This window comes from Triplophysa dalaica, chromosome 5, assembly GCF_015846415.1.
Source record: "Triplophysa dalaica isolate WHDGS20190420 chromosome 5, ASM1584641v1, whole genome shotgun sequence".
Classification (NCBI taxonomy): Eukaryota; Metazoa; Chordata; class Actinopteri; order Cypriniformes; family Nemacheilidae; genus Triplophysa; species Triplophysa dalaica.
The window spans coordinates 8,693,809-8,719,818 of record NC_079546.1 but is presented as its reverse complement, the minus strand read 5'-3'; the positions used below and the strand labels follow the sequence as shown (position 1 = coordinate 8,719,818).

Below are 26,010 nucleotides of genomic sequence, written 5' to 3'. Positions count from 1 at the left end.
AAGAATCACAGAATATTTTTATTTGTAACAAATGTTGTTTAAGATCCTGTAACTCGGTTGGGCATTGCGTTGGCAGCAAAGCGCACAGATGCTGATAAAAATGTACAGATTTAATGCACCGTAAGATAAATCACTTTGGATAAAAGTGTCTGCCAACTACATTAATGAATACATGTTAAAAATACTATAAAATAAAATATTATGACGTCATCACAGATTTCCTTCAAAAAACATTTTAAAAATGAACATCTTAAATATGTTATTTCGTCCATCATAAATCTATTGAAAAGGACATTTGCAGAAATTTTACATATACTGCAGTATATCTGCATTTTTGCTTCAGGAGGACTCTTCAAAATTTTCTCCACTCTTATGCATTACTGCTTTCATACTCATAAAATTAAGCAACAGCGAATAAATCTGTGAATTTAATTTTATATCCATAACTTAAAGATTTATGGCCCAGCCTTAAAAAATACACAGAGATGCATTGGATGATAAATCGTTACCAGCATGTATTGGTCTGCATGTGGTGGCTACTCTGTCATCTGTCTATATAGCATCAATTAATCACACTTACGTTAATGGGATTCATTGCTTTCTGTTACAGGCCCTTTTGGGTTAGTGTGTGTGGGGTTTTAAATGCATATAGTGGAATATTCTCCCATCAGAGGTGTGCAATATGTTGGCAATTGCTTACTGAAAAATGTCAGATATCAGCACGACTTGCAAGGAAAATGTAAAAAAAATACTTTGAGGATCAAAATGACCTTCTGTAAAACTTTTTAACTGCTCATTTTAATGTCATTTAACATCTGATCCACTCAAACTAAAGCAATGCTGTCTCCCCATGACTCGATATAATGATTCTTGAATGCGAGAACCCCTGGCGTTTATGCAGAGATGAATACTCATTATTACTAACTCTGAGCATCTCACTGCATGCGTCCTGACATGCAGGGTATGGATGTGCCACTGGGTCTGACTTCAAGATCCAGCTCAGTTTGTTCAATCATCTGTTAGTGTCCGCAAACAATGAAGTGTTGGTCTTAATCTTGTTAGAATCGTTGGAGTAATCATCAGAATGGTTATCCAAGAGAACGCAGACAGAGGACTCATGGGTTGGCTCACTACTAGACGTATTAAAATGCTGTGTGCCCATCCATTTTTAATCCTTTGGAACGTTCAGACTGATGGAGATTTGCAGCAACAAATTGGAAGTTTTACATTCTGTTTAGCTCTCATTGGTTATTCATTGCAAAACAATTATAGCTTTTAATCCAGTAGCATCGTTTTAACTAAATGCTAATTGTTATCGTCTACATCTTTACAGCAACCTCTGACGGTTTAATCTTTGTTGGTGTCATGACCTTTTTGAATGTCACATGCACATCCTCACAGTGTTTTTAAATGACCACACTATACCAGTGTACTGCCTAAATTCTCCTCCCTTCTTGGCATTTAGTCGGAAATTAGTCTTCCCTCTGTCAGAGATGCTATTGTCTTAGCGTGTGATTTATGGTTTCTGCACATTCCTGCTCTTTTCTATGGATCAGGGAATTATGCCAGGATCTTCGTAGCCTGATCCTGGTTTGGCTTGGAATGACAAATGATAGACGAGAGTTTGACGCGTGTCCGGGGTACGACCGGTTGGGGTAATGGGCCCACAGGTCAATGAAACTCCCCAGACCTAGTAGTCTTGAGCCATCTGTTTGTGTCCGGATGAGTCGAGTGTAATATCTCACCCTGACACCAGCTTGATCCATCCACCATTTAGTTCCAAAGCGTTTGATTCATGTCGCATCCATGATACGCATTGGGGACCACAGAGGTCAGGACATCGGCCACAAATCAGAGAATGGACTTTGTAGGTGATGGATACAACCTTGAATTGTTGGACTCATTGTCGCACTTACAGCCTAAAATGCCCATTCAACAGCTTCTTTTTGGCACTGTGATTTAATTTCCTCCTCCCGCCCTTCTAACGAATGGCTTTTAAAACTGCCTGTCACATTACGAGACCCTTCTTTCTGCCTGATGACAGTGATTTCTAGTGTATTCCAGAGGCCGTGCCATCACACCTGGGGGTAGCAGCTGTGTTAATTGAACAGCTGGGGTTTCCCATCTTTCATTAAAGAGGCGTTCTGTAATCCTTTACAAGAGCGGGCGAGAGGGTTAATAGCCCCGGATGGCACGGTATGGGATTTACGCTCACGTGCCACTTGGCTGAAATGGACTATCTGGCGGTGGCTCTTGTGTATCTCTGCTCCCACCGGGGATTCATTTTGACTAATTGCTACCTCAGTACCCGAAAGAGACACGAGGAACTTGAGAAGTCGGACAAAAATGGAACGGCGGTGCTGATAAAAATGGACTAACCTGAGCTGCTGATGCAGGGGCAGAAAGAGAGTGCCAGGCCATTATTGATTTGGGATCAGGGTGGAGGGCATTTTCAGGGTGTTATTAAGCTTAGCCTGAGCTCTGACTCTATTGCTGAATCCTGCTTTAGCCACTGTTGGGCTGCATTTGTGTATTATGCTGTCTATTTCAATGATGCCAGAGATTTATCAATGTATCTTATCTCTACTCGAAGTGTTGAGGTTTGTAGAAAGCTGTGCGGTGAATCATTACGTGTGCCAGCATGTCTGCTTTGCAAAGACTGGTGCATCACTCAGCATTGTGTAACAAATGTCATTCAAAAATTTTCTTAAATGGAAATCTGTTTAGCAAGATCACGAGAGACATTTGCAATGCAGCTACGGATATTTCACACGTCCATGGAAAACCAGTGAAACAACGTCCTTAACAGTAGTGACAAGACACATTTTTAGGGCTGTCAAACGATTTATCGCAATTAAACACATTCAGAATAAAAGTTTGTGTACACAATATAAATGTGTGTATTGTGCATATTCATTTTGTATTCATAAAAACACACGTGTATATCCATCCATCCATCCATTTTCTACCGCTTATCCGAACTACCTCGGGTCACGGGGAGCCTGTGCCTATCTCAGGAGTCATCGGGCATCAAGGCAGGATACACCCTGGATGGAGTGCCAACACACGTGTATATATTTAAGAATAATATAACATATATACATTTTAATAAAACATTTATGTCATTGGTAAATATAAATAAATGCATGTAACTATATCCTAAATATGATACATATATGTGCATGTAATTGTTTATAAATGTAAAATAAGGATGCACAGTGCGCCATATTATACTTCAATCGCAAAAGTAAAACTCAACGATAGTGTTTTCACTACTTTCAACAAAACAAAAAACGTCTGATATCGGCAAAAGTAAAATTTACCGCTACCTCCATAGTCGCTGTATAAGACATCCTCGCATAAATGTAAAAACATTTTTTTAATTTGATGCAAAGGTAATCTAATACAAAGTATAGTTTTATAAACACTCGTGCATTTATAAGAAAGGAAAATATAAACTTTGAAAGATTTACGACCGTTGAACGCGCCATCACAGGCTTGTAAAAAAGGTAAAAAAATAGATTAAATAAATGAAGAGGCCAATTTCTTTCAATTTCGTTCTTGAGAATACCAGAAAAAAGAGGGGCAATATATCCTCACGAGATGTGTAATTACATTCATTACTTGATCGTTTTGGTGCTGAAATTAATGTGAATTTATCTCTTAAAAACGATCATTCTGACATGAAGGCAGCAATAGTCTTTTTTACTTGTCATGGTAGTAGATGGTTTAGACAGAGCTCTGATTAACTTGGAAGTTGTTTTATTGCACTTCTGGTGGGAACACGAAGTAATTGCAGACTTTGTTGGTGGCTTTGTTGTGGTCTTGTGCATTTTCTACATTTGGTTTCAACCATCAGTCATAGTGTCAAAACCAGCACTATTGCTGCTTGTGGACTATTGGAATAGATTTTGGTCTTAGCACTTGTAGATGTATGTGCATGAATACTCAAGTGTTAGCCTTTCTCCAGTCTCCAGACGTGACACAGATTAAGTTTGGCTCGCTGCGACTTTTTCCATCTCCGTGCTCACATGCCGAAATGAATTTGGCTGAGATGGAAAACTCTTTGAGGTTTGAAATGTGAGAACCCAAACCTCCTCTTCCCCCCACATCCTCGCACTGTTCAGCTTCACTTTCACAACCATCACTGGTGCTTCGCTCTGATTCTTACTGTCTGTTCCTCACAGCTGCAGAAAGATGTTTTATTCTTCTCGATGACTTCTGGTTTCTATAGGCTGTCAGTTCATGTTCACGCCTAGTACTACCTCCAGGTAAAAGACTTCATCTTTCCGGAGAAGAAATCGGTGTTGTGTTTCTCATGTTTGTTAGGTACTTTCTAGATTGTAATCTGGTTCATTACCTCTTTGACCTATGAACTTCCTACAGGAATAAGCACTGATTTTTCCTTTATGTTGGGAAATCGTTTATCTTGTGACTCTAGTGTGGTTATAAAGTTAATGTAGGCAGTATCATGTGACCAGACTTTAAAGTTTTCTCTTTACTGACCCATTTGAAAAAATGGTTGGCAAGCAGTTTTCTTTCCCTTTTTTGTTTTATTTTTAGTTTGTGGGAACTCAAATGAATTTAGTTCATTTTTTTAAATGAGGAATAGGCTTTCGTTATATCATTTGCGAATTATGGTTTGCAACTTGGTAGTCAGTGGTAGGTGCTATTGAGGGAGGGACAGTCTCATTCTCAGTCTTCCTTTGATTGGACAGTAATGTCTAGTGCAGGATGAGTAATCATAATAATTTTCATGATTTGTTTCTTCCTGAAGAGAAAAATTCATATTTACTCTGTAAAATATCTCTTTACACAATTTTACACAAGCTAACAGGTGGCACCCGGCACGGTTTAATAGCCACAGTATTTTATAATCTTTCCTTTTTTGTTTTACATTGATGTTTTCTGCTTTGATGTACCCTTGCGGTTGGCCTGTGTTCGGGTTTTACAGTCCTATCTCGCTCTGATTCCAATAGGCTTGTGTGCCAGGCTTAAGAAGTCTAACAGCAGCATGTTGTAATGCTGATATAGTTGTTCGCAGTCTGCCTTCACGCGGTGATCAGCTGAATCTAGCCCAGACAACCGACAGGACACGTTTACGATAAGTGAACTGTGACGCCAAAATATTTGTCACATGGGCCGATTTCTCTGCTGATGTTTTAAAAATGTCATTTTCCTTCATAATTTTGCTTTGCCAGGTTTGTGAAACTATTAGTTTAAGATTATTTTGTTTGCTTTTGGTAAATACAAATGGAAATTTTTTGTTGAAATAATCTGAGATGAAGTGAAAAGTATCTGATGCGAAATATTTTACAGTGATGCTGTTACGCTCTGTGTATTACTTTGTCAGCCTGTAAGATAGTATGCAGTGTACTTGGAAACAAATTCACATATCGTATGACAATTTTAGCACTTTAATCAAAATATAGTGGTGTAGTACAGCATAATAATATCATTCTTTTATCAATAAATCTCTTTCTTGGTGATTAAGTAGTGCTTTGATGTGCCCAGTTGGTTAATTTATCAGCGTAGCGGGGCTCAGAAGGAACATCACTGCGTGTTGTAATAGTGCCCTGTGACAAATGGGGGCCCACTATGGTCCTCTATGTAATATTCCTCATGTGACTTCATTAAAAAGGTGTCCAGGCCTAAGTTGTAGTCACAACCCTGGTTGTCAGACTCCGTACACGGTATGCTGGTCTCCAAACAGGTCAGATCTAAGGGATCCAGGGTTTCCTTTGGACACCTGACCCTCTTTTTTATTCAACAGGTCTTTTGGGGCATCATGCTACATGTATGCTTTAGTGTTCTCTTTGTATTTCATCAAGTTTGTGTGCGAGTCAAAAGGTTGTGCTTGTTCAATGGCTTGAAAGGCTCAACACAGTGTTTAAGCATTTTCCCTGCATGCAGAATCCTGTTACCACTCGCCACCGAATGATCTTTTATTGTCATGCTGTCGAGACCTTCTCACCCTGTTGACCTTCTTTCAGGATGACCCGAGGGAGTGAAAATTGAAGCTGCTATCAGCACAAGTGCTAAAGATAAACGCTACTATGGATTAATCGATAGTTCTATACAATCCATATTTTGGTTGACTTCTAATATACACTCAGTTGGAAGAGTTGACAAAGAGAGCACAACTCTTTCTTCGTTTTATAGGACACGTGCTTAAAATATTGTGCAGGTTCGACTCTGTGATGGCAGGTGACCAGATGATAAGTGGCTTCACGGAGTCTTTTGAAAACTTTGAGAGCATCTACTTATGATATCACTTCATCTGTTAAGTACCACCAGCTTGAAGGAGCACATGACTAAAATTGAGAAATGCAATCATTCAGTTAGAAAATGAGCTTTCTTTTGCCAGCAATAACCTGTTGTAAGCCATGGCCTTGACATATTTTCATCATTTTTCCTTGTCCAGTGCTCTTCGGTTTGCCTTTTACTGATGGTAATATTGGCTTGTATGTGCTTTTCAAGGCTATAAGGGAAGCAGGTATCCTGAAGTAAAGAGTTTGTTTGTGGTCATGCTGAGCATAGTTCGCTTGGGTGTAAACATACTTCCTTTCACAGATAGAACTAGGCTTTCAAACCACATACAAAAACTCATTTACATGCAGCTTTGAGTTTCCCACACCCACACATACATGTATGATTCTTGTTCTAATTTTGCAAATTAATAGTAGACCCTTAAATGAAATGTGGGTTTTAAGTTATCTTGTTATCCTTGCAATAGATAACTTTTTGGTTAAAAATAAACACAAATCAGTTGAGTAAGTGCATAACAAGACAATGATCAAAACTAATCTCACCCTGATTTGATAGGAAATATCAGTTTGATGTTATTTGACTTCAACCCAAGTAACCTGAAACGTTTCAAACGGAGATTAGGATATAAGGGCATAAGTTACATGCTTACAAATCAACATGTACTGTGCTGAACCGCTCCGAGATATTTTGAGACAAACTTGTTACTGCTTGACTTTATAGCCCTGAAGAGGCGTGGTGTGTCAAAGGGGATGGGATGAGCAAACCACGTATGATTTCCTGTCATAATCCACCCTGTCATGTGTACCACACTCTTGTGTAAAAAATGACCATTGAAAACTGCTTGACTACCAACCTCAATCTCTCACAGTGCTTGCAACATAAACCACAGCCCTGAACGGCCTACAGTATTTGTTTGCTGCATCATGATACAACATCACAGTTCCTGAGCAGTGTGTTAAACTTTATGATTCGAGCTCCGATTATTATTAACAAAGTCCCTGCAGCGAATAAAGGTCAGAAATCTCTAACCAGATCATTTAATTACGCTTGTCGTCTATGTGCTATTTCTGATCAGATTGTTCCTTGCAAATCATGTGCAAATGAAGACCGGTTTTTTTTTGAGAATTTATAGTTCAGCACAGCTAATAAAATTTAAAAATGTATATACAGCCCTTGTACTAGGAACATTTTCACACATTCAGAATAAAAAATATTTTGTTATTGATTTATGCACCATATGTAAAGATGCTATGGAAAACTCTGATATTTGGAAAAACGTGGTCTTCTTGTGAGGCAGAGGCATTTTCCATCAGACGCAACATCCACACATATGCCGAATGTTTTCCAATCATATTACATCTTATATCGCTTTGTTTCCGTACGATTCCTCTCTCTCCCTCCTGCTCTTTCCCTGATTCTCCCGCTTCTCTTTGCCAATGTAAATGGAAAGCAAAGCGCTAGATGACAGCAGTGGATTTGTTCTCCGGCACCGGATTTCTCTCTTGCCGCTGATCTCTTGCTTTGATGGAACGCAGAAGTTGCCTGTGTCGGAGCCTCTTGTGTGTATTGCATTAGAAGCGAGTAAGTGGTAATCGCCTCTATCTGAGCGCAGTCTCGGAGTCATTCTGGCTCCAGACTTCAGCCCGTCATGCCTACTAAAACCCAGCGTGGTGGATCTAATACAAGCGTCTTGCCTTCCACTGTGAAGCTCATTTCTCTCTGAGGTTTCAGGCTCGGGTGGAAGGTGGGAAAAGTGGGAAACAGATGTTTGCATTTATTGCATACACTCTAAAAAAAGGCTGGGTTAAAACAACCCAATTTGGGTTATTTTGGTAACCCAACATTGGGTCAAATATGGACAAACCCAGCGTTGGGTTATTTTAACCCAGCCAGTTGGGTTAAATCTTTGACCCAACATGCTGGGTTGTTTTATTTAAATCAACTTTTGCTTAAAAATTACATTGATGGTTTAAAACAAACCCGAAATGTTTAAAAATAATAATAACAAAATCACAGAGAAATACTCGAGCATCAGTAAGAATCAATAGTTTTATTAAGGATCAAAATGCAAGACAAAAGGAATTCATAAAAACATGCAATATGTTATGCTCAATGAACAATAAAATGGCATATAAAACACTTTGATGAAATGTATGTTTATACATATTTAAAGAAAATTAACTTCAATAAATTACATTAGTTTAGATTTTAACATATACATTTAACAAGGTTATTAAAGTGGCACAAGTAAATGTAAATAGTTAGACAACTTAACACTTCAAAACACTATAAAAAGTATTTTACTAAACCCTTGTTGATAGAACCGCATTTATATGATAAAATATAAGTCTATGCACAAGTTTTCTATAAAAAAAGAAATAAACAAGCGTTATGGATGTGAAAAAGGGACACCGTAACTTTCCTCTTCATATAAACTCACAAAACATTTTAAATAGGGTTAGTTCTTTCGGTTTCAGCACTGCTTAACCTAAAATATCCACGGAGCAGTCTTACTAAAGAGGATTCTTTTCCTAGGAGTTGTAGACAACAGTGTGGTGTGCACTTTTGGAAGTGGATGTCCAGCAGGAGGGTTTCTTTATCAATTTGTTCATCTATAAAGAGACAAGAAAAGAGACAAGAGAAGAATGTAAGGAAACTGGCCTACCCAGAGCACAATGGATTATAATAAACATATAAAGAAGTACATTAACATTTTACCTAAATAATGTTTACCTTTAAGCCTGTTTTGAAAACATCCACGTTCCAGTTGACTTTCTCTTGAATAGAATGATCCATTAATATTAGCTGTTATTCTGCAACCTGTCAGTGGGGGAAAAAAGAAGAGTGGGATCTAGTACAGAAAGCGAAATACAGTCTTAAAAAAAATATATTATAAACGTTAAAACAACCCTTCACTAATTCGACACACTCGGGAATAAGTATAAGTCTAAAAAGAGCAACAATTGTTCGTCTCATATACCCAAAATTAACTATATCGCATTGTTAACCACTAACTTTATAAGAGCCAGCGGCTATTCCCGAAGCAATGGCCGAGATAGAGCTGCTCTCCACGGAGACACGACCGCTGACAGCCTGAAGCTCACACCTCCGGCAGCGTCTTAACAAAATCTCAAAGAGGCGTTATGTTTATATATAAATCACGTATTTGAGTTCTTAACAACAACATTTTCGTCTAAAAGACTATTAAAACTAAGTTCCGTCACTGAACATTAGTGGTATTTATAAAAAAAATGAGCTGGATGTTTGCTTTTGACACGACGCTCTCTTGTCGACCTTAAACTAATATCAAGTTGCGTAAGTTACTGAACTAAATTCCTCACACAAGTCACACATTTCAGAGGAAATGTTCACCAAAAAGGAAGTTTAAATGATTAAAAAGCTGTAAATTAGAACAACGTGGGCATAACGTTACAGACTAGCTATACAAAGCTAACGAAGCTAGATTGTAACGTTACTTTCAAACCTAATGCGAACAGCCGAATTTTGCATACTCTTGCATTTTTTTTACAGTAATAGTTTTATACATTAAAAACTCGTAAAACATACCTTTTATTCTCCGAATAACAGCTTTCCGAGATGAAGTGGATCAAAATGCCCGCGAAGGTAAAGTTTGTCTGATGCGTAGAGGAGTGGGAGGGGTTTACTCTCTCAACTGTCACTCAATTGGACCAGACTGGTAACCCAGCGTTTGGGTTACTCAAAAAATGACCCAACACTAAGAAAATAACCCAACAAAATGACCCAACAGGCTCAACCCAGCTGTTGGGTTAAACAAATAACCCAGCATTTTTTAGAGTGTAGTTATGGACTCGTAAGTAAATATACAGTACGGTAGGTAAACTCGAGGATGGGTTTTGTTTTGAATGACCCCATTCTTGACCACTTAAAGGGATACTTCACCCAAAAATGAAAGTTCTGTCTTTATTTATTCACCTTATAGTTGTTCCAAATCATTGTTCTGATGAACACGGAGAAAGATATTTGGAAGAATACAGATCTTGACTCCCATTGACTCCCATAGTAGGAAAATATACTTTATCATTTTCAAAGGCATTTTAAAGAATGTATTTGTAGGACAGAAAACCGTTCTGGGGCACTTTTGACTACCATTGTATTTTTTCCTACTATGGTAGTCAATGGGGGGCAAAATCTGTATGTTTATAAGCATTCTTCCAAATATCTTTCTCCGTGTTAAACAGAAAGAAATTTATACAGATTTGAAACGACTGGAATGTGAGTACATTTTTTGGGTGAAGTATCCCATTAGTTGTTTTTGGCTTAAATGCTTGTGAAGTGTTTGTAAATCTGCATTTGTGTACTTGTGAAGTCGGTAACATTGTCTGTGAATGATTTCATTAGTAAGAGTTGCATGAGGCAGCCGAAGATAGAGAGAGAGTGAGACTGAAGACCCCAAGAGACAGGGTGTGGAGCATTTCACATCTGTCCGTGTGTGCGTGTCACATTTATCTGTGATCTGTGTCAACCACAGTGATTTCCTCTACGCTTTTTATGCAAAAAAGGAAATAAGTGCGAGTTTATGCCACGTTACCTCAACCAAACACCTTCATGGGCCATACAGCTTTGTTTCTGTTGATTGACAGTCCTTTTGAGGTGTATAGAGCATGACATGCGAAAGCGTGACCATTTAGCTGTGAATGTGGGGGAAGATGCAAAATTGCGATGTCAAAAGAAACTTTATAAAATGATCTAATTATGTATAATAATGAGACTTCTGATTGGAATGTAGATGAAAAACCTTTAAAGCAATTTCATGCTACTAGCCTTCTTTCGAACTTTCTAAATACCCTTTGTGTCTTTGTTACTGTATGTGATTGTACATGTCATTGAGAAAATAATTAGACTAACAGTCTTTCTCCCTTTCCGCAGGTAGTTAACGGACACACTGCACAATGCGTGAATACAAGTTAGTAGTCCTTGGATCAGGAGGTGTCGGCAAGTCTGCGCTGGTAAGTAACTCAATGGTTATCATCCCCACAACCCACGTTGTCTTGATTTCTTTCCTTTATCTACACAAACAAAAATTATGTTATTATTATTGCTTTGTAAACTCGTCTGGATCAAGATTATAAACACTCCGAACACCCATAGCAATGCAATAGCATCATGGTTGTGTCTTGCACATGTTGCTTCCCTTTTTGGAAATCTAGTGACGTCATTTTTTTGTGTTGGCTCAAATTCAAGCATCTTTTGTTGGCTTTGTGTTTTTTGGACACTTCCATATTCACCATGTGCTTATGACATCTACATTCTCTATATATCAAATTCCATACGGGGGATAAACACACATGCATCATTTAATCGTGGCATAGCTGGTTTTCCCTATCTAAAACGGCTGAGCTTTCCAGCCATTCAGGAGTCAAACACGTCCCTTGAGAAGCAATGTCCTCGAGCAGGTCGGTAAAGGTTCTGAGAACTAAACTGGCCTTTGGTCTGTTAGTCCTGCCCTTTCTGAGCCGCTCAGACATAACATAGCTGAGTCACAGATACAGCAGAATGGCTGCAAAGCTCATCTGCGCCTTGGTAAGTTGCCATTTGCCATTCAGTCAGTATATCGTATTGCATCGCAAAACCACAAATAGTTTTCGGTTTTGTAACATTCAGTGGGTCGAAACACCAAAGCACAGTGCTCTATAAACTTTTTGCATTGTAAACCGTGAACATTAGCATGAAATGCTAAAACGCAGAGGCACAGAATTCCACATTTACCATCAAGTCGATAAGCAGAACAGTAATGCGTAGTTTCCCCATGAACTATTTGATGTCATTAGTCACTCGTGTTCGTGTTAGCAAGTTGCCCTCCTTTAGAATCCTTGCCTTGTTAGCGCGCTAGTAATGCCAAACGTTCAGCCGACAACACTTTGACCTAGTTTGTTCCACCCCAGTGAACTCAAATGGCTCCCCCATTGGAGAGTGGCCACAATGGCCCGACCCTCTCTTCAGAGCCCGACAACAAGCCCATTGGCTGTATGTGTGCCATGGGGTGTGAGAACCATCCGCCTCCATCCACTTTTCTCCCGGCACTGAACTCTTTCAGAGTAAAGCATATAGACTTTTATTGTCCATTAGCTCTAATTGGAGCACTATGTATGGGTCTGGTTGAAATGCCCACGCAGAGTTAATCGTGTTGTAAACGCATTCACTTTAAGCCTCTCTCCTGTTTCACGCAGAGAGGGAGAGATGAGAGAGGGGTCTGTAAAATCAGTTCATTAAAATATGGAGTCAACCTGGTGTCTTGCAAGGGGACCGTGTAGACTGCGTGACCACCCACTTTTATTAAAATGCTACCTGTAACTTTTTAAAAGCAGAAATGTCTTGTGTCCGGACCTTATGCTGATTCGCAACACTAAGACAATAAACAATGTCTGTTTGATGTCATTTGACTTTAACATAACTGCAGTTTTATGTTTCAAACAGAGATGGCGACAGAGGCGAAAGTTACAGATTGCAACTTTAAGTTGCTTTGTGTCGTGGAATTATTTTACAAATGATTTTCTTACGTTCTGCTTTCAAGTGATTGGTTTTATCCCTTTATTGAACTTTACAGATGAGTCATTACAATATTTAAATCTGGGTTATGGGAAGGAAAGGACTACTCATAAATAGTCGCAAATCTATTCAGATCACTTTGTTTTTAGCTTTTTTTCTTTAGAAATCATACCTACTGCCCTTTTAAGGCACAACATGACAATTTTAACCAACAATAGCTGAATTTCAAGCTAACATTCATTATAATGCTAGCCTACATGCCTTGCTGTGGTTGCCAATGGTAACGGTGTCTCTTTAGTTTGGTGTATCTTCATTTGTAATTGTGGGCATAGTCTGAAATTCTTATATTTTTTTTCTTATAAATGATGTTGAAATAACACTCGCAGTTTAGTAATTTAAGCCAATAGGAAAAAAACACAGTGTGGTCAGGTCACGTGTTTGTGGCTTAAAAGACGGCTATAAGGATGATGTTTATAGCCCGGTGGTGTTACCTAGACCACGAGCCACTGAGGTGGAAGATGATGTCTGTCGTGTCCACTTTGAGTGATGGACTTTGATTTCTGTGGTCTGGTTCTGGGGTTAGTCATTATGTGCTCCCTGTATATAGCTGACTGGATGTGATTTAGTGTCTCTAACTGCACTGTTTACTACTCGACAACAAGAAAAAATGACAGGACCATTCACAAACGTTAATTTGAACCACACACGTCTGAGAGTTGAAGTAGTCTGGGGGAGTTTTTACAGGAGCAACAGGCTCAGCGCTTGTGATGGGATGATGGACTGCCGAGCTTACACAGAGATCCCATCTGCCTGCGAGCAGGACCGATATCCAATGAGATGGCGGTGGCATAGAGCTGACTTCTGCACGCCTGAGTGAGATAGAAGATACTAATGTGCTTTTGCTCCTTTAAAGCCTTTGATAGCCTCTACAGGAGGCTTCATTTTTGGGTGAACTGTCTTGTTATAAGGCTTGGTCTACAAGATCGTAGGACCACACGAAGTCTCAAAGGCAAAATGATAACACTACGATAATGGGAGATATTTTTAATGTTAGTTAATATTAGCACATCATTTCTACAGTATGTGTCTTTGTTAATTTTAACAATTTCAAAGTGTAGTGTTTTATACAATTACAGTTTAAATGTTTGCATGTGTTAATGTACAATTAGTTAACGCAGAATGGATTAATATGAACGAACTGTGAACATTTGTATTAATTATATTAATAACATTAAAAAAACATAAACAAGACTTAGAAATATGGTTTATTTTTAGTTAATGTTAGCTAATGCATTACCTTGTTCTAAAGGGTTACGGAAAAAAAAAAAATCCCAGTAATGCAACAGTAAATCCAATCTTTTAAAATCTTTTTAAAAGAGAACATGAACTTCTTTTAAAACAGTAATGACCTTTTGGTGTTCAAGTCATCTTTTGGTCAAAGTGGCTGATGGGATATCAGTGTGCTGAAATCAGGGATTTGATCTAATTTCTGAGAAGAGAGCAATGACAGGAATGTACACACACACGCACACACTGCTATTTGTAACCAGTGGCCTCCTTTGAATTTAGATTCCTTCTTTTCACATCTTTCTTCCCATATAGGGAATATTTTAAGCTGTGTGTGTGTGTGTGTGCACAGCAGGTTGTAGTGCTGAGTTACTGTAAGAAACAGAGCCAGAAAGTGCATCTGTGTGTGTTCGCGAAGCTGGATGGTTACACTAGTGCCTCTCTAATGTACACCAACACCCTAAGGAACAAAGCTGCAGGATAAAAGCAAGAGAGGCTAAACTTCATACCATATGTGCCAGCTGACACACACACACACACACACACACACACACACACACACTGGCAATGATGCACATGGTGTGGTCTGTCTCAGGCACATCAGTTAAGCTCTGCTACATCAGCACACAGCACCTCCCCGGGGTTACTAGTCAGCCTTACTGACATGATGTCCGAACCCCACCAACGCAAACACGCACATCTCCCTGCAGGTGATCTGCAGCGTACAGCAGCATCCTCTGCATGCCCTACGACTTTAAAACACAGGCACATAATAACCTATGTTGTTTAGACTTACTGCAAATGCTCAGTCGATTCAGAAGAAAGAAGCTTATGGAAATCATAATATATTAATCACCTGCTATAGTATAACTAGACCATGTTTGTCTGTTAGAGATGATGTTTAGTTAAGCATTCGCCAACACGACTAGCATGATTTACAGACACCGTGATTATTTGCTGACATGAAACGGTACTACGCTTGATCGATGTTTAAGATTTAACCGGGTGAAATAGCAGCCCAGCATTCAGCTGTGGCTGTATGTCATCATTTAAAGCCGAGGAAGCATCAGAGACCATATTACACACAAACACACTTTATTCTTACTACGGAGACATAGCATTGATTCTTGTTTCTATTTTTAGACTTCATATTAATTTATTAAGCCATTTTCCACTTGACAAATTTTTATAAGCATGTTGCCGATGTCTATAAACTACACACATTTTATACGCGCATATATTTACAACTAGGCCTCACAAGGAGTCTTTATGGTCCAGATATGCTATGCTTTTTTGATTTACTTAAATAAAATCAGATTTGAGAAGCAGGTCACACTTGGTTCTCATTATTGGTAGCCCACAAGCACAGATCATTATTTCTTCACTCATCTATGCCTATGTTTGTTTAGCGTCGCTCTTGCTTCTAGGTAAACAAATTACCTCTAGTTCACCATGACGACGCCTCCCGTGTATGGCAACAAACGAACTCATTCGCTCATACCCCGTGATTGACATCACGTCCCTCTCCCTAATTTTTCTTTCTTTTTATCCTTTTATTGTCCCAGTTGATTGTCCTCCATCCACAGGTGATCAGCATCTTAATGGCGTGTTTTCGTCCAAACAAAGCTCTCATTAATGAATCTAGGCTAAGGTCTATTGTGGGTGGAGTGAGAATCAAAGCGAATGATCAAAGGTCACCTCAGATGCTGAAGAGCCCATGCACCTGTGGGCTGCATCTCATGATTTGTATTCGCAACCACGGAGCTTCCTGTGAGGTCATAGCCGAGTTGACCTGCCTTAATTCCGTTCCTTGTTTCTGGAGGCTCATTCTCCAACCCCCTGTTATATACCTGCAACATATCGTTTGTCACCTATAAATCTTTCTATATATATATATATATATATATATATATATATATATATATAAAGTCCTGTTTTATTGCCAGGTAACTGGTTTCCAAGCAACATCGCAATGCCTTTGAGCAGCGAGAGCAGGTTCACACCTGTTCTCTTTATGTGAAGTGCCGGTTCTGTGGCTTTCCTTTGTCCTTTGCAGTTTGGTGTAAGCACCTACTTCAGTGTTTCTCAAGTACCTCAAAAGATTTAGAAGTGATGTTTGACCGTTTTAATTTTGTATATAGAAACAAAAGTCACAACTGTCCTTAAAATCAAACATTAAAATGTACTTTTATTAACATGAGTAATGCTGATGCATAGTATTCTTAACTTTTAAAGTTCATGTACAATGACCGTAATATGTACTTATTGATTTGCTTATTGTTTGTGTACTAATAAAGAAATGATGTAAAAATTGTGACATGAAATAAAACTTTTGGTGGGGGTATTTATAGGTTTATACAAAAGTTAACTACCATTTATTACCACTGTCAATTTTTTTGTTTCAAGAATAGACTGTGGAAAATTATGTAAAAAATGATGTAAAGAAACACAGAGATTTTCCGACAGCTGGGCGCCAGAGATATACAGTAAAAATGTCATTTTTTTTTCACCCATAAAATTACATATTTTTGAAATAAAGTAAAAACTGTGAAATACAAAAAACACGTGTACAAGAAATTACAGTTTTTGGGACATTACACGTGAAAAATCTGAAAAAAAGAAATTGTCAAATTACTTTATTTATAGTTATACTTGCGTTTCATAGTTTCCGTTTTTTTCCTGTATGCATAAATTTGTAGCTTTTTGCATAGACTTCTTGTCAGTAGCACATGGGAATCCTTTAAAGGTCCTTATAATGGAATTCCCCATCAACCACTGAAAGTGAAAGTCATTGTGTACAATGTAAACATGCTCCTGTTTGAGTATCGTAAACATTTAATGGACATCTCTCTTTGTTTCTACCCCCCTCTCTCTTCTGCCTTCCTTTTCTGTCTCCAGACTGTTCAGTTTGTCCAAGGAATCTTTGTGGAAAAGTACGACCCCACAATAGAAGACTCATACAGAAAGGCAAGTCCAGTTTTGCATCATCAAAGCACACTTTCTGCATTAACATATTAAGACATTCACAATCTTGTTTGTTCAAATTTTTAAGTACATGGCACTTGCATATCAAGTCAGTCGATTACATTTAAATTATTTTAAGAAAAAATCATTAGATATTGTTTGTTTGTTTTATGTGACATGGACATCAAAATTACATTGGACAAACCCTATGCTTTATTCGAGTGGTTTACCATACATGCTAATTTTCAACACCTGTCCACGGGAGGCTTTTTTAAACGGCAAAAAACAACAACAATAATATATAAAATCACACACAATGAAAAATACTAACTACGACATATAATAATATAATAACTAATAATACATAAAAAGTGTATAAATTAAATATAAGACTTAAATTAAATAAGCAATGTAAACAGAATTATTTAATTTCGTAAGCTATAAAGCAAAGGCAACATGATTAAACATCAATCTAATAATAGGCTATTTAAGTAAACACTGATGTTTGGTTTTCAGAGACTATATGTTTAAGAAATATTCTTTAATGGCATGTTTTGTAAAGTGATTCCTTTTATCCTTAGACGCAAGTACAGTTAATGTACAACATTAGCTTTACATCTGTGTCACAGCTAAGCTGTACTCTATTCTACTGCAAAGTTGCTACGTGCGATAAAAGTAAAAAAGACTGATATAAATGACATTCAAATATCATCAAATACCCTTTAGGCCTCAAATAATCATTCAAATCAATTCAGTCGCACCGTCTGTATGATGTGTACATCTGATACGCGCAGCCCCACACGCATGTCACAGAAACAGAGCGTATGTGGGTTTGTAGGATGTTTGATCGACCCTGTGCTAGGAACGCTGCGTTCGATGATGTTTATATTTTATTTGCCTTTGTCCAAGGACCTGAGACAAAAACTGGGGCTAAAAATGAATCTTCATTTAAACACTGAAAGGAAGTCCATAACCAGCGCTTCCCGTCCTCACTGTTGGTTTTGCTGGGGTCTCATGGGCACTTCTTGTAGGTGGTGTTTATCGGTGTTGACAGACAGCATTATATCACTCATGTAGGTGAAAATGAAGTGCTTCCATGTTGCCCTCCATTGTCTTAGTGTATAAAATGAATTGCTTCGATGATAAATATCAAGTGTCATCTGCAAATAAGTGTGAAATTTGTTCTGAGAAAACCATCAGTATCGTTTAAGGTCATATGACACACCAGAACAGGAAACGATCATATCTGGACAGGTTGCTAGTGGTTTAAATGTCTAAATGATGTCACAAAGGAAAATCTCAAACTGTCATTTTTGTGCAATTTCACTCTTGCTGCCGTACTTTAAAATAGCGATTCACACAGGAAGTGTGCCGGGACCTCAATTAAAGACAGCAGGAAGTTAGCAGTGCTGTAATGTACCATAGAGAGCACAGTGGAAGGTGACTGTAATGAGTGTGTTCATAAACACCACATGCACTTACAGTACTTCATTAAAGCTGTGTTTTACATGATGCAATTGACAACAGAACCTAAGTTTTATATTGACGGTCTGTTTCTCTTTCTTTGCAGCAAGTGGAAGTGGACGGACAGCAATGTATGTTGGAAATTCTGGATACCGCCGGAACGGTAAGGCTGCAAAAACCACTTGATGTCTGTTTAGTATTGCACACTGGAAGCCCTGCCCACCAAGAATTTCATGGATCCAGTCATGTTACACTTTCCCTGAACCGGGCGTCTGCTTAAAAATAACAAATAGCTGTGCAAGTGCTTGAGGTTAAAAAGCCATTTTGACCCCTTAGAGGATAAGGACGTACTACACTTCCGCAATCCCTCTGTGTTACAACTCTGAGTCGTGGTGACAGATGGTATGTGGATGTCCACGAGACACGGTCAAATGAAACCGAACCAAAGTAGCTGACAAATGGGCGAATGTTCTCTAGCTACTGTATGTAAACTGTACCCGTCGCTTGGCTCTAATGCTGCATAATTATTCAAGAAATGAAAAAATAAAAGTGAAGGGTACGTCATGGTCTTATAGCTCTTAGCTCACACTCTTGACTTTATTTGGTGATTTGGTTTAAGCCGACCCAGTTTCATGAGTTCATTAAAATGAAGATAAATTCTGAATTGATGCTTAATCTGACCTTAAAAAACTTCACACGTATGTTTTAATAATCTTATGGACAGCTTGGAAAGACAAATAAGAATATGCTACTGAACGTATAACAATGGCTAGTAAGTATAGAAAAATAAATAACCTTATCAACTAAAGAGGAGGTGAAAACTCTTTCCTTAACTTTCGATGTTGATATCAAGCCAACAGGAACAGGTTTTATTACACGCCCTTTATAAACACGGTTTTGTTTTAGTATTGGCTGTTGAGAACGAATTTGATGTTATAAAACCAAACACACTATAAAGGGAATGACGCAATAACACAATAAATGACTGCTAATATCTTTGACTATTAGGTTTATATTAATACATTGCAATGTTTACTTTTTCTGATCATTTTAATACTAATTTATGTTGGGTCTCTACTTAACATTTGTAAAACTGTATCATTTTTTACCATTATAAAATTGTACTATTTCATACAAAGCTTTGATTCGAGCGTGTCTGAATGTGTGTCGCATTCATGGATTTTTTTCTCAACAAGTCCTCCGTCCATGCCCACTCACTAGCACATTTAATAAGTGTGACATCGTCGAGCGAGATCATTATTTTTCTTCGATGGCTTCTCCTCACCCATACAGTAAAAGAAGTTTCCTTTGACAATTATTTTTAGTTCCCTGTCTTCTTCAGCACCTCTGAGAACATTTGTCCCACTGACCCAGGAAACTGAAAGTTTCTGTCCTCATTGCCTTCACACCTTTGGGTCAAATTGGCTTTAGGTCATAGACGACAGGAACTGACCTCAGAGCATAGAGGATGTGTGTCTGAGCGAAACGCTCATAGAAAACCACAGACTGAAAAAAATACTTTATTTACACTGTGCGTGAATACTTTAAATATATATGAGTCATATCTTGTATATCTATATTATTGGTCAGCAAACACCACCAGGGATGCGATACAGCAACTGTCATTGTGGTGACAACAGAAACTTAAAGGTTTCCCATGATGACATTTTGCACACTATAGACTGCATTTATAAATTCATGTGTACAAGAACTCCATAATAGCATAGTGAGTGCCACATGTGAGCAAAAAATGATGCCGTTTTTGTATGTCAAGTACATTTAGAGATAAATAAACCCCCCCCCCCACTGACTGTTTGGGCTGAAAGCATTTCCAAAAATGAGATTTCAATCCTATTTCAGACCTCCATTTATGTGATTTGCATCTGGTTTCATTTTCTCGGTTTTGTATTTGCCTTCCAGTCTCGAAAACTAAACCAATCTAAGTCGCATATGCCAAAATGTGGATTTTTGCTGCCTGTCTGAATACAGCATTAGATGTCGATATGAGGATATTTTGGTCTGACATGTTTCTTCTCCACTCAGGAACAATTCACAGCCATGAGGGACCTGTACATGAAGAACGGCCAGGGCTTTGCACTAGTATACTCCATAACAGCACAGTCCACCTTCAATGACCTGCAGGACCTGAGAGAACAGATACTGAGGGTCAAAGACACGGATGACGTAAGCTGCTCTTTTTTCATCTTCTTTCTGCAGGTCTACCTGTTGCTTTCCTCTTACGCTTTTATTTAATGGTCGCACCAGCATCTCTAAACAGCAACTTCACACCCTGAGCCCTCACAGGTGCTGGTGTCAATACGGGTGACCTTTCTGCTTGTGAAGGAGTTAATCCGTGTTGATTTAAGTCGTGAGACTACAGTTAATACAGTACGATGATGCACAGTGACAGTCAGGTGACATGCAGTCGGTTTTGCTGTTCCACTGATCTTATCTTGTTGCCCGTTTGTTATTTGTTGCTAGCTGCTTTATTATGTATGGGTTATTCGCTTCCTCATCACTTTGTGTCTGCCTAGAATGTAAATGCAGCATCATGTAGTTTCACTTCTGATGGTATCTGTCGAGAGCTGAAAGTGGGTGTGCTTTCGAAAGAACAGAGGAATTGTGTAAAGCCTCAGTGTGGTTCATAATTCTCTTTTTTTCTTTTGTCAATATTTGTTGCTTGCAACCTGTGGCCACTCAAGAATAAAGAGTTTCATTTTTCTTTAGTAATCTATTCAACTTTTTTTATAGACCATTTTATCTGACACATGTGCTGGACTGAAGTTAACCTCCGGTCTGTGTTTGCTTATAAATATAAATTAAATGTTAATTGTTATATGATATTCATTTGAATTAATGTTTTATTGTATATCACTTGTATTGAATTAAGTTAAAACTACTTAACAGTTGTTGGCCCGGTTTCAAAAACAAGGCTCAAGATTAGTCCCAGACTAAAAAGAATCTTTGAGCTGACTAAACGGGCAATAACTCACACCGACATATGCTAAAAAATTGTCAGTGCCCATGTTTATGTCTTAAGACACAAATAAGTAATGTTTTTTAAGGCTTTTTTAAAAAAGTGACTTAAATTTACTAGTTTAAGGCATAGTTCTGGTTTGTGGAGGTCTACCGGAAGTTAAATTTGGCCTCATAATGTTTATGTTGTCTCTGCTGAACCTGTATAATTTTTCCTTAATTTTTCTGGTACATTTAAAATTTCAGTTTTTAATTTGAGATTTTATTTCACCTTTTTACTTCAATAGTTCCTAAACCATATAATTAAAACCTTTGAGGTATCCTTAAAGGAATAGCGTACCCAAAAATTTAATTCACTCACTTTCATGTAGTTCCAACCCTCTGTGACTTTCTCCTGTCGAACATAAAAAGGTGATTTATTTGTTTAATTACTGTAATTTTCATTTTTGAAACCGTGTACTGGTTGTTCGGTTTCATGCAGTTACAATGGGGACTTGAGCTTGCAAGCATCATGCTGGTTTGCAAAAATATGAGACTAAATAAAAGATGACAGTTTTACTTTAATTTACGTCTTTAATCAGACCTGTTGATGTAAATTCCTTTTAGGAGCTTTTTTATTTCTTAAATTTTTATTGTTGGAAACATCCTCGTTTATTTTTAATGGAAAAATGATGCTCTTTTTGCCAATCCGATCTGAGATTAAAATGAGAACCTTTGTGTTCCAGGTGCCGATGATCCTGGTGGGTAATAAGTGCGATCTGGAAGACGAGAGGGTGGTCGGGAAAGAACAAGGCCAGAATCTGGCCCGCCAGTGGAACAGCTGCGCTTTCCTGGAGTCTTCTGCAAAGTCCAAGATTAACGTCAACGAGGTGAGCGTAAATGGAGATACGAACCTTATAGACCTTATCAAAACTACCCCGTCCAACCCTGAAACCCATAATACTTTGCAAAGGGAACACATTATATTTGATTTGACCAGACCATCCAGCAAGGCTCCTTGAAATTCATTACTAACATCTTGTAAGTAGCTACTGAAGCTGTGTACGGTTATGATATTTCCTCAACCTTTTCAAATCACGTCACGCCTCTTTTGTCTTAAACATGTCTGTTGTGGCGTCACTATGGAGTTGCTCTTCTGTGCTGGGATCTCAAACCAGTGCCGTTGTCAGCTAGTGATATCCCTCCACCAATGCGTAGTCACACATTAGCGAGAAAGCCAGTCAGCTGCGGTGTTCGGACACAGAGCGTCCTATTGTGAGCAGCATGACTCCATGCCATGAACCCTGACTATATGACATAGAGCCGCTTTGAATTCAGTGAGTTAGAAAGTCTGGTTTGTAGCATGACTACGGTTGCTTGGTTGTCCTCACAAGCTGAAATTGCTGTTCCGTCGTCGATTGATTTACACAATACGGGGATAACGGCAGGGCAATGGGTGACGATTTGAGATACAAAGTTTTTTTCACAAGCTTTAGCTTTGTTTCAGGATTATTTGTTTATTGTGTCAAAGCGGAGAACCGCAGCGTCAATAAAGTCCAGTGACGGACTCCGCTGTCTCCTAAGTGAAACTAAGATACAGGTTTAATGGATCTTCTCCTAGAGCTCTTTTAATAAGATAATGGAGAACTGTAGCTGTACTTGACCGCAGTCAAAGTGAATGCTTAATTTTTCTATGACTTTGACAGTGAAACTCCAAAAAACTAATCTAGGAGTCCTTGAACAGCGTTAATTCAGAGACTTCCTTGCTACCTTTAACGTGTGATGTTACCAGTGAAATGCACAGCGCTTGCATGTACTTTTTCTTTTGAGGATAATCGTTTATGGCAAGAGCTGTTTGTGTTCAGCTTACAATTATGAGATGCTTTCAAAAATCGGAACAGTCCATTAAAAAAGTCAATATTGTTTGACCGCTGTTCTGAACTTTCATTGAGCTTCTCTTAATTCTGTAGAGCCTTTTTAGGTCTTTATCCCTTGAGTGGTATTTGGGTATTTGTGAACCCTTTTCAACGTTTACCAAAAAAGTGTTTTATAGATTTTTTTTTTAAGCATTAAAGATCAACTTTATAATAAAATAAAAACAAATAGGACCTTTTTTCATAAATGTGATTTAACAGGGGTACATTACATATATTAACCTTGTATATGCTGTCTGTCTTGCTTGCGAGTAGGATTATCATCTATACATTGGTTAGAGCTTGAGCTAGCAACGCCAAGGTCATGGGTTCGATCCCAAATTTTTCATTTTTCACTGAAATGTTCTGTTTTGGTGGATAATTTTTGAGATCTTATAAAGCACAAAGCACATAATAATAATATTATTGGGTTGTTTGCGACATGTACAGCTGTTAAGGCTTTAGATGTTTAATGGAACTGATTGATGATATTTTCCTCATTGGGAGCTGAACATCTGTGGTGTAAAGCGTCCACACCTCCAAAATGAGTGATTCCACTGTGCTGCATATGTTTCCGTCTGAAACAGTTGTACTCGGCCATAGCCAATTCATGAGTCGAGTTGACGCATTTTTTTTGTTTGCAAGTTTGGATGTCCATCAAATTTGGGGGATGACAATGATATAAATGTGCTGTGCGGGATGGCACACCCACTCTGAAATCTCATTGGTCCAAATCCCTTCTCATAACTAGTCATTAAATATCAAATACCTGTGGTTTGCATTACAAAAGTTTTTCCAGTTTACATCTTTCATTTTAATTTGTGCAGACGAAAATGTACCTGTGTTCTACTCTGAAATCTTTTTTCCTCTGCAGATCTTCTATGACCTGGTCCGGCAAATCAACAGGAAAACTCCACCACCTGGAAAGCCACGCAAAAAGTCCACCTGCCAGCTGCTCTAATAAACAGCTGTTCTTTTGCTCTGAGCCAGGTAGGAGCTTAACTGTCATTTGCTGATCAGAAATGATCCCTTATTCCTCTTTCCAAAGCTTTAGAATGACATATATACAAAACTGATCTAAAGTGTTTGTGTAGAAAACTATTAACCAGTACTTAAAATAGGATAAAATACTTCTTAGGGGGGTTTAGGGAAAGCTGTGTCTTAATTCATATTTTCTTTTTGTAGGTCTGATTTGCTGCTGTGTCCACAGCAGTGCCAGCATTCCGACGTTACTAAAACCTAACATCGAATGGACTTTCCTGTGTGGTGATCCCCCTTTAACAAACCAACCAACCAACAAACAAACGGATTCAAGGCTACAGTGCTATGTCAGTTTTTTGCACATCGATAACAGTCATCACTTTCCAATGCCGCACGCAAGAGATTTTTACATATAATTATATAAATATATATTCTAACTGTGTGCAACTGAGTTAAACGATTTAAACGAGTAAATGAATAAAGTGCTAGACAAAAGAATTTTAAAACATACAGAGCCTACACGCAGTGTTATTGCTAACGGAAACAGCCGCCGTTGTAAATGTGAGGAGGGAATGTCTAACAAGGCTGTGCACGTTGCCATGGCAATTACAATGATATTTATAAGCACCACTATTTTAGCCAGAAAGGAGAGGAAGTCCAAAGAGCTCTATATAAACCATTCTTACAGCTAACTATCACTCTTTGATTTCTTTGCATAATTTTGTTGATTTTTTTTGTAACTTTTGCTTTTATTCTAAACATTTTCTCCCCTGCCTTTTCTCTTTTATAAAATTACTAGATTTTTTGCTCTATGGAGATGTTATATTCGCAACAGCTATTGATACTGTTTGAGTTTTACCTTAGGAAAAACAACCTGTGGATACATTGTTGTATATGTAAAAAGTTCAAAAATATAATTTTTCTGTTACTATCATATTGTCCTCAGATGTTGCCTTCGAATACGTGTTAAGACCTTTCCTCGTCTCTTTCTTCCTCCATCAAATATCATTTCCATCTCATAGGCCATCCAAGGTTTCTTCGTTTTCTTTTTCGAGTTTGTACAGCAGGCTTTTTTTAAGAAAGGGGGTATTATAAAAATGGGTTTTGACAATTTAGGTTTAGGCTTCACCGGTGAGTCTCATAGTGTGCATCTATCCAAAGGTCTTTTTTTGGGTGGTCTTCTAGTAAATATTCAAATCCCTCTTCATGATAATGTTCCTGATCAAAATATAACTGCAGGTGGTATATATTTAAAAAAACTTGGGGGTTTATTACAAGATAAAAATGGAAAAAGAACAAATGAACTTCAGTGATGTCACAAGTTTGAACGCAGTCCCCCCCCTCCCTGCTTGCTGATGCATCTGGTTTAAACTGAGGATATGAAAACCAAATATTGGAACCTGCGAGTCAAGACTGAAGATGTCTGTTAGTGACTGTTTCAACTTTGTAATAATTTGGCCTGTGTTTTGTCTTTGTATCTGTCGGGGTTAACTGAATGTTGGGATGTGGAAACTTTGTGTTAAGGAAAAAATGGGAAAAATTGATTTTAAGAAAATTTACATCGCACATGGAGTGCAGTCCTAGAGGGGATTCATAAAAGGACCGAACGTGATCTGTAAAGCAGTTGTGCGCTAGTACTCGGCAAGTA

At 38.2% G+C, this 26,010-nt stretch overlaps 1 protein-coding gene across 2 annotated transcripts in view; it reads left to right on the top strand.

The window, feature by feature from the left end:
• The window catches only part of rap1b (RAP1B, member of RAS oncogene family), a 39,804-nt gene extending 14,508 nt beyond the window's left edge, over nucleotides 1-25,296 (top strand). For both annotated transcript variants that reach the window (XM_056747605.1, XM_056747604.1), the window contains exons 2-8: nucleotides 11,179-11,258; nucleotides 16,984-17,052; nucleotides 18,620-18,676; nucleotides 20,557-20,697; nucleotides 22,215-22,358; nucleotides 24,256-24,371; nucleotides 24,567-25,296. In XM_056747605.1, coding sequence (XP_056603583.1) covers nucleotides 11,202-11,258; nucleotides 16,984-17,052; nucleotides 18,620-18,676; nucleotides 20,557-20,697; nucleotides 22,215-22,358; nucleotides 24,256-24,342 — 555 coding nt within the window. In that variant the 5' untranslated portion in view covers nucleotides 11,179-11,201 and the 3' untranslated portion in view covers nucleotides 24,343-24,371; nucleotides 24,567-25,296. The remainder of the gene's footprint in view (nucleotides 1-11,178; nucleotides 11,259-16,983; nucleotides 17,053-18,619; nucleotides 18,677-20,556; nucleotides 20,698-22,214; nucleotides 22,359-24,255; nucleotides 24,372-24,566) is intronic.
• Nucleotides 25,297-26,010: the final 714 nt, after the last annotated feature.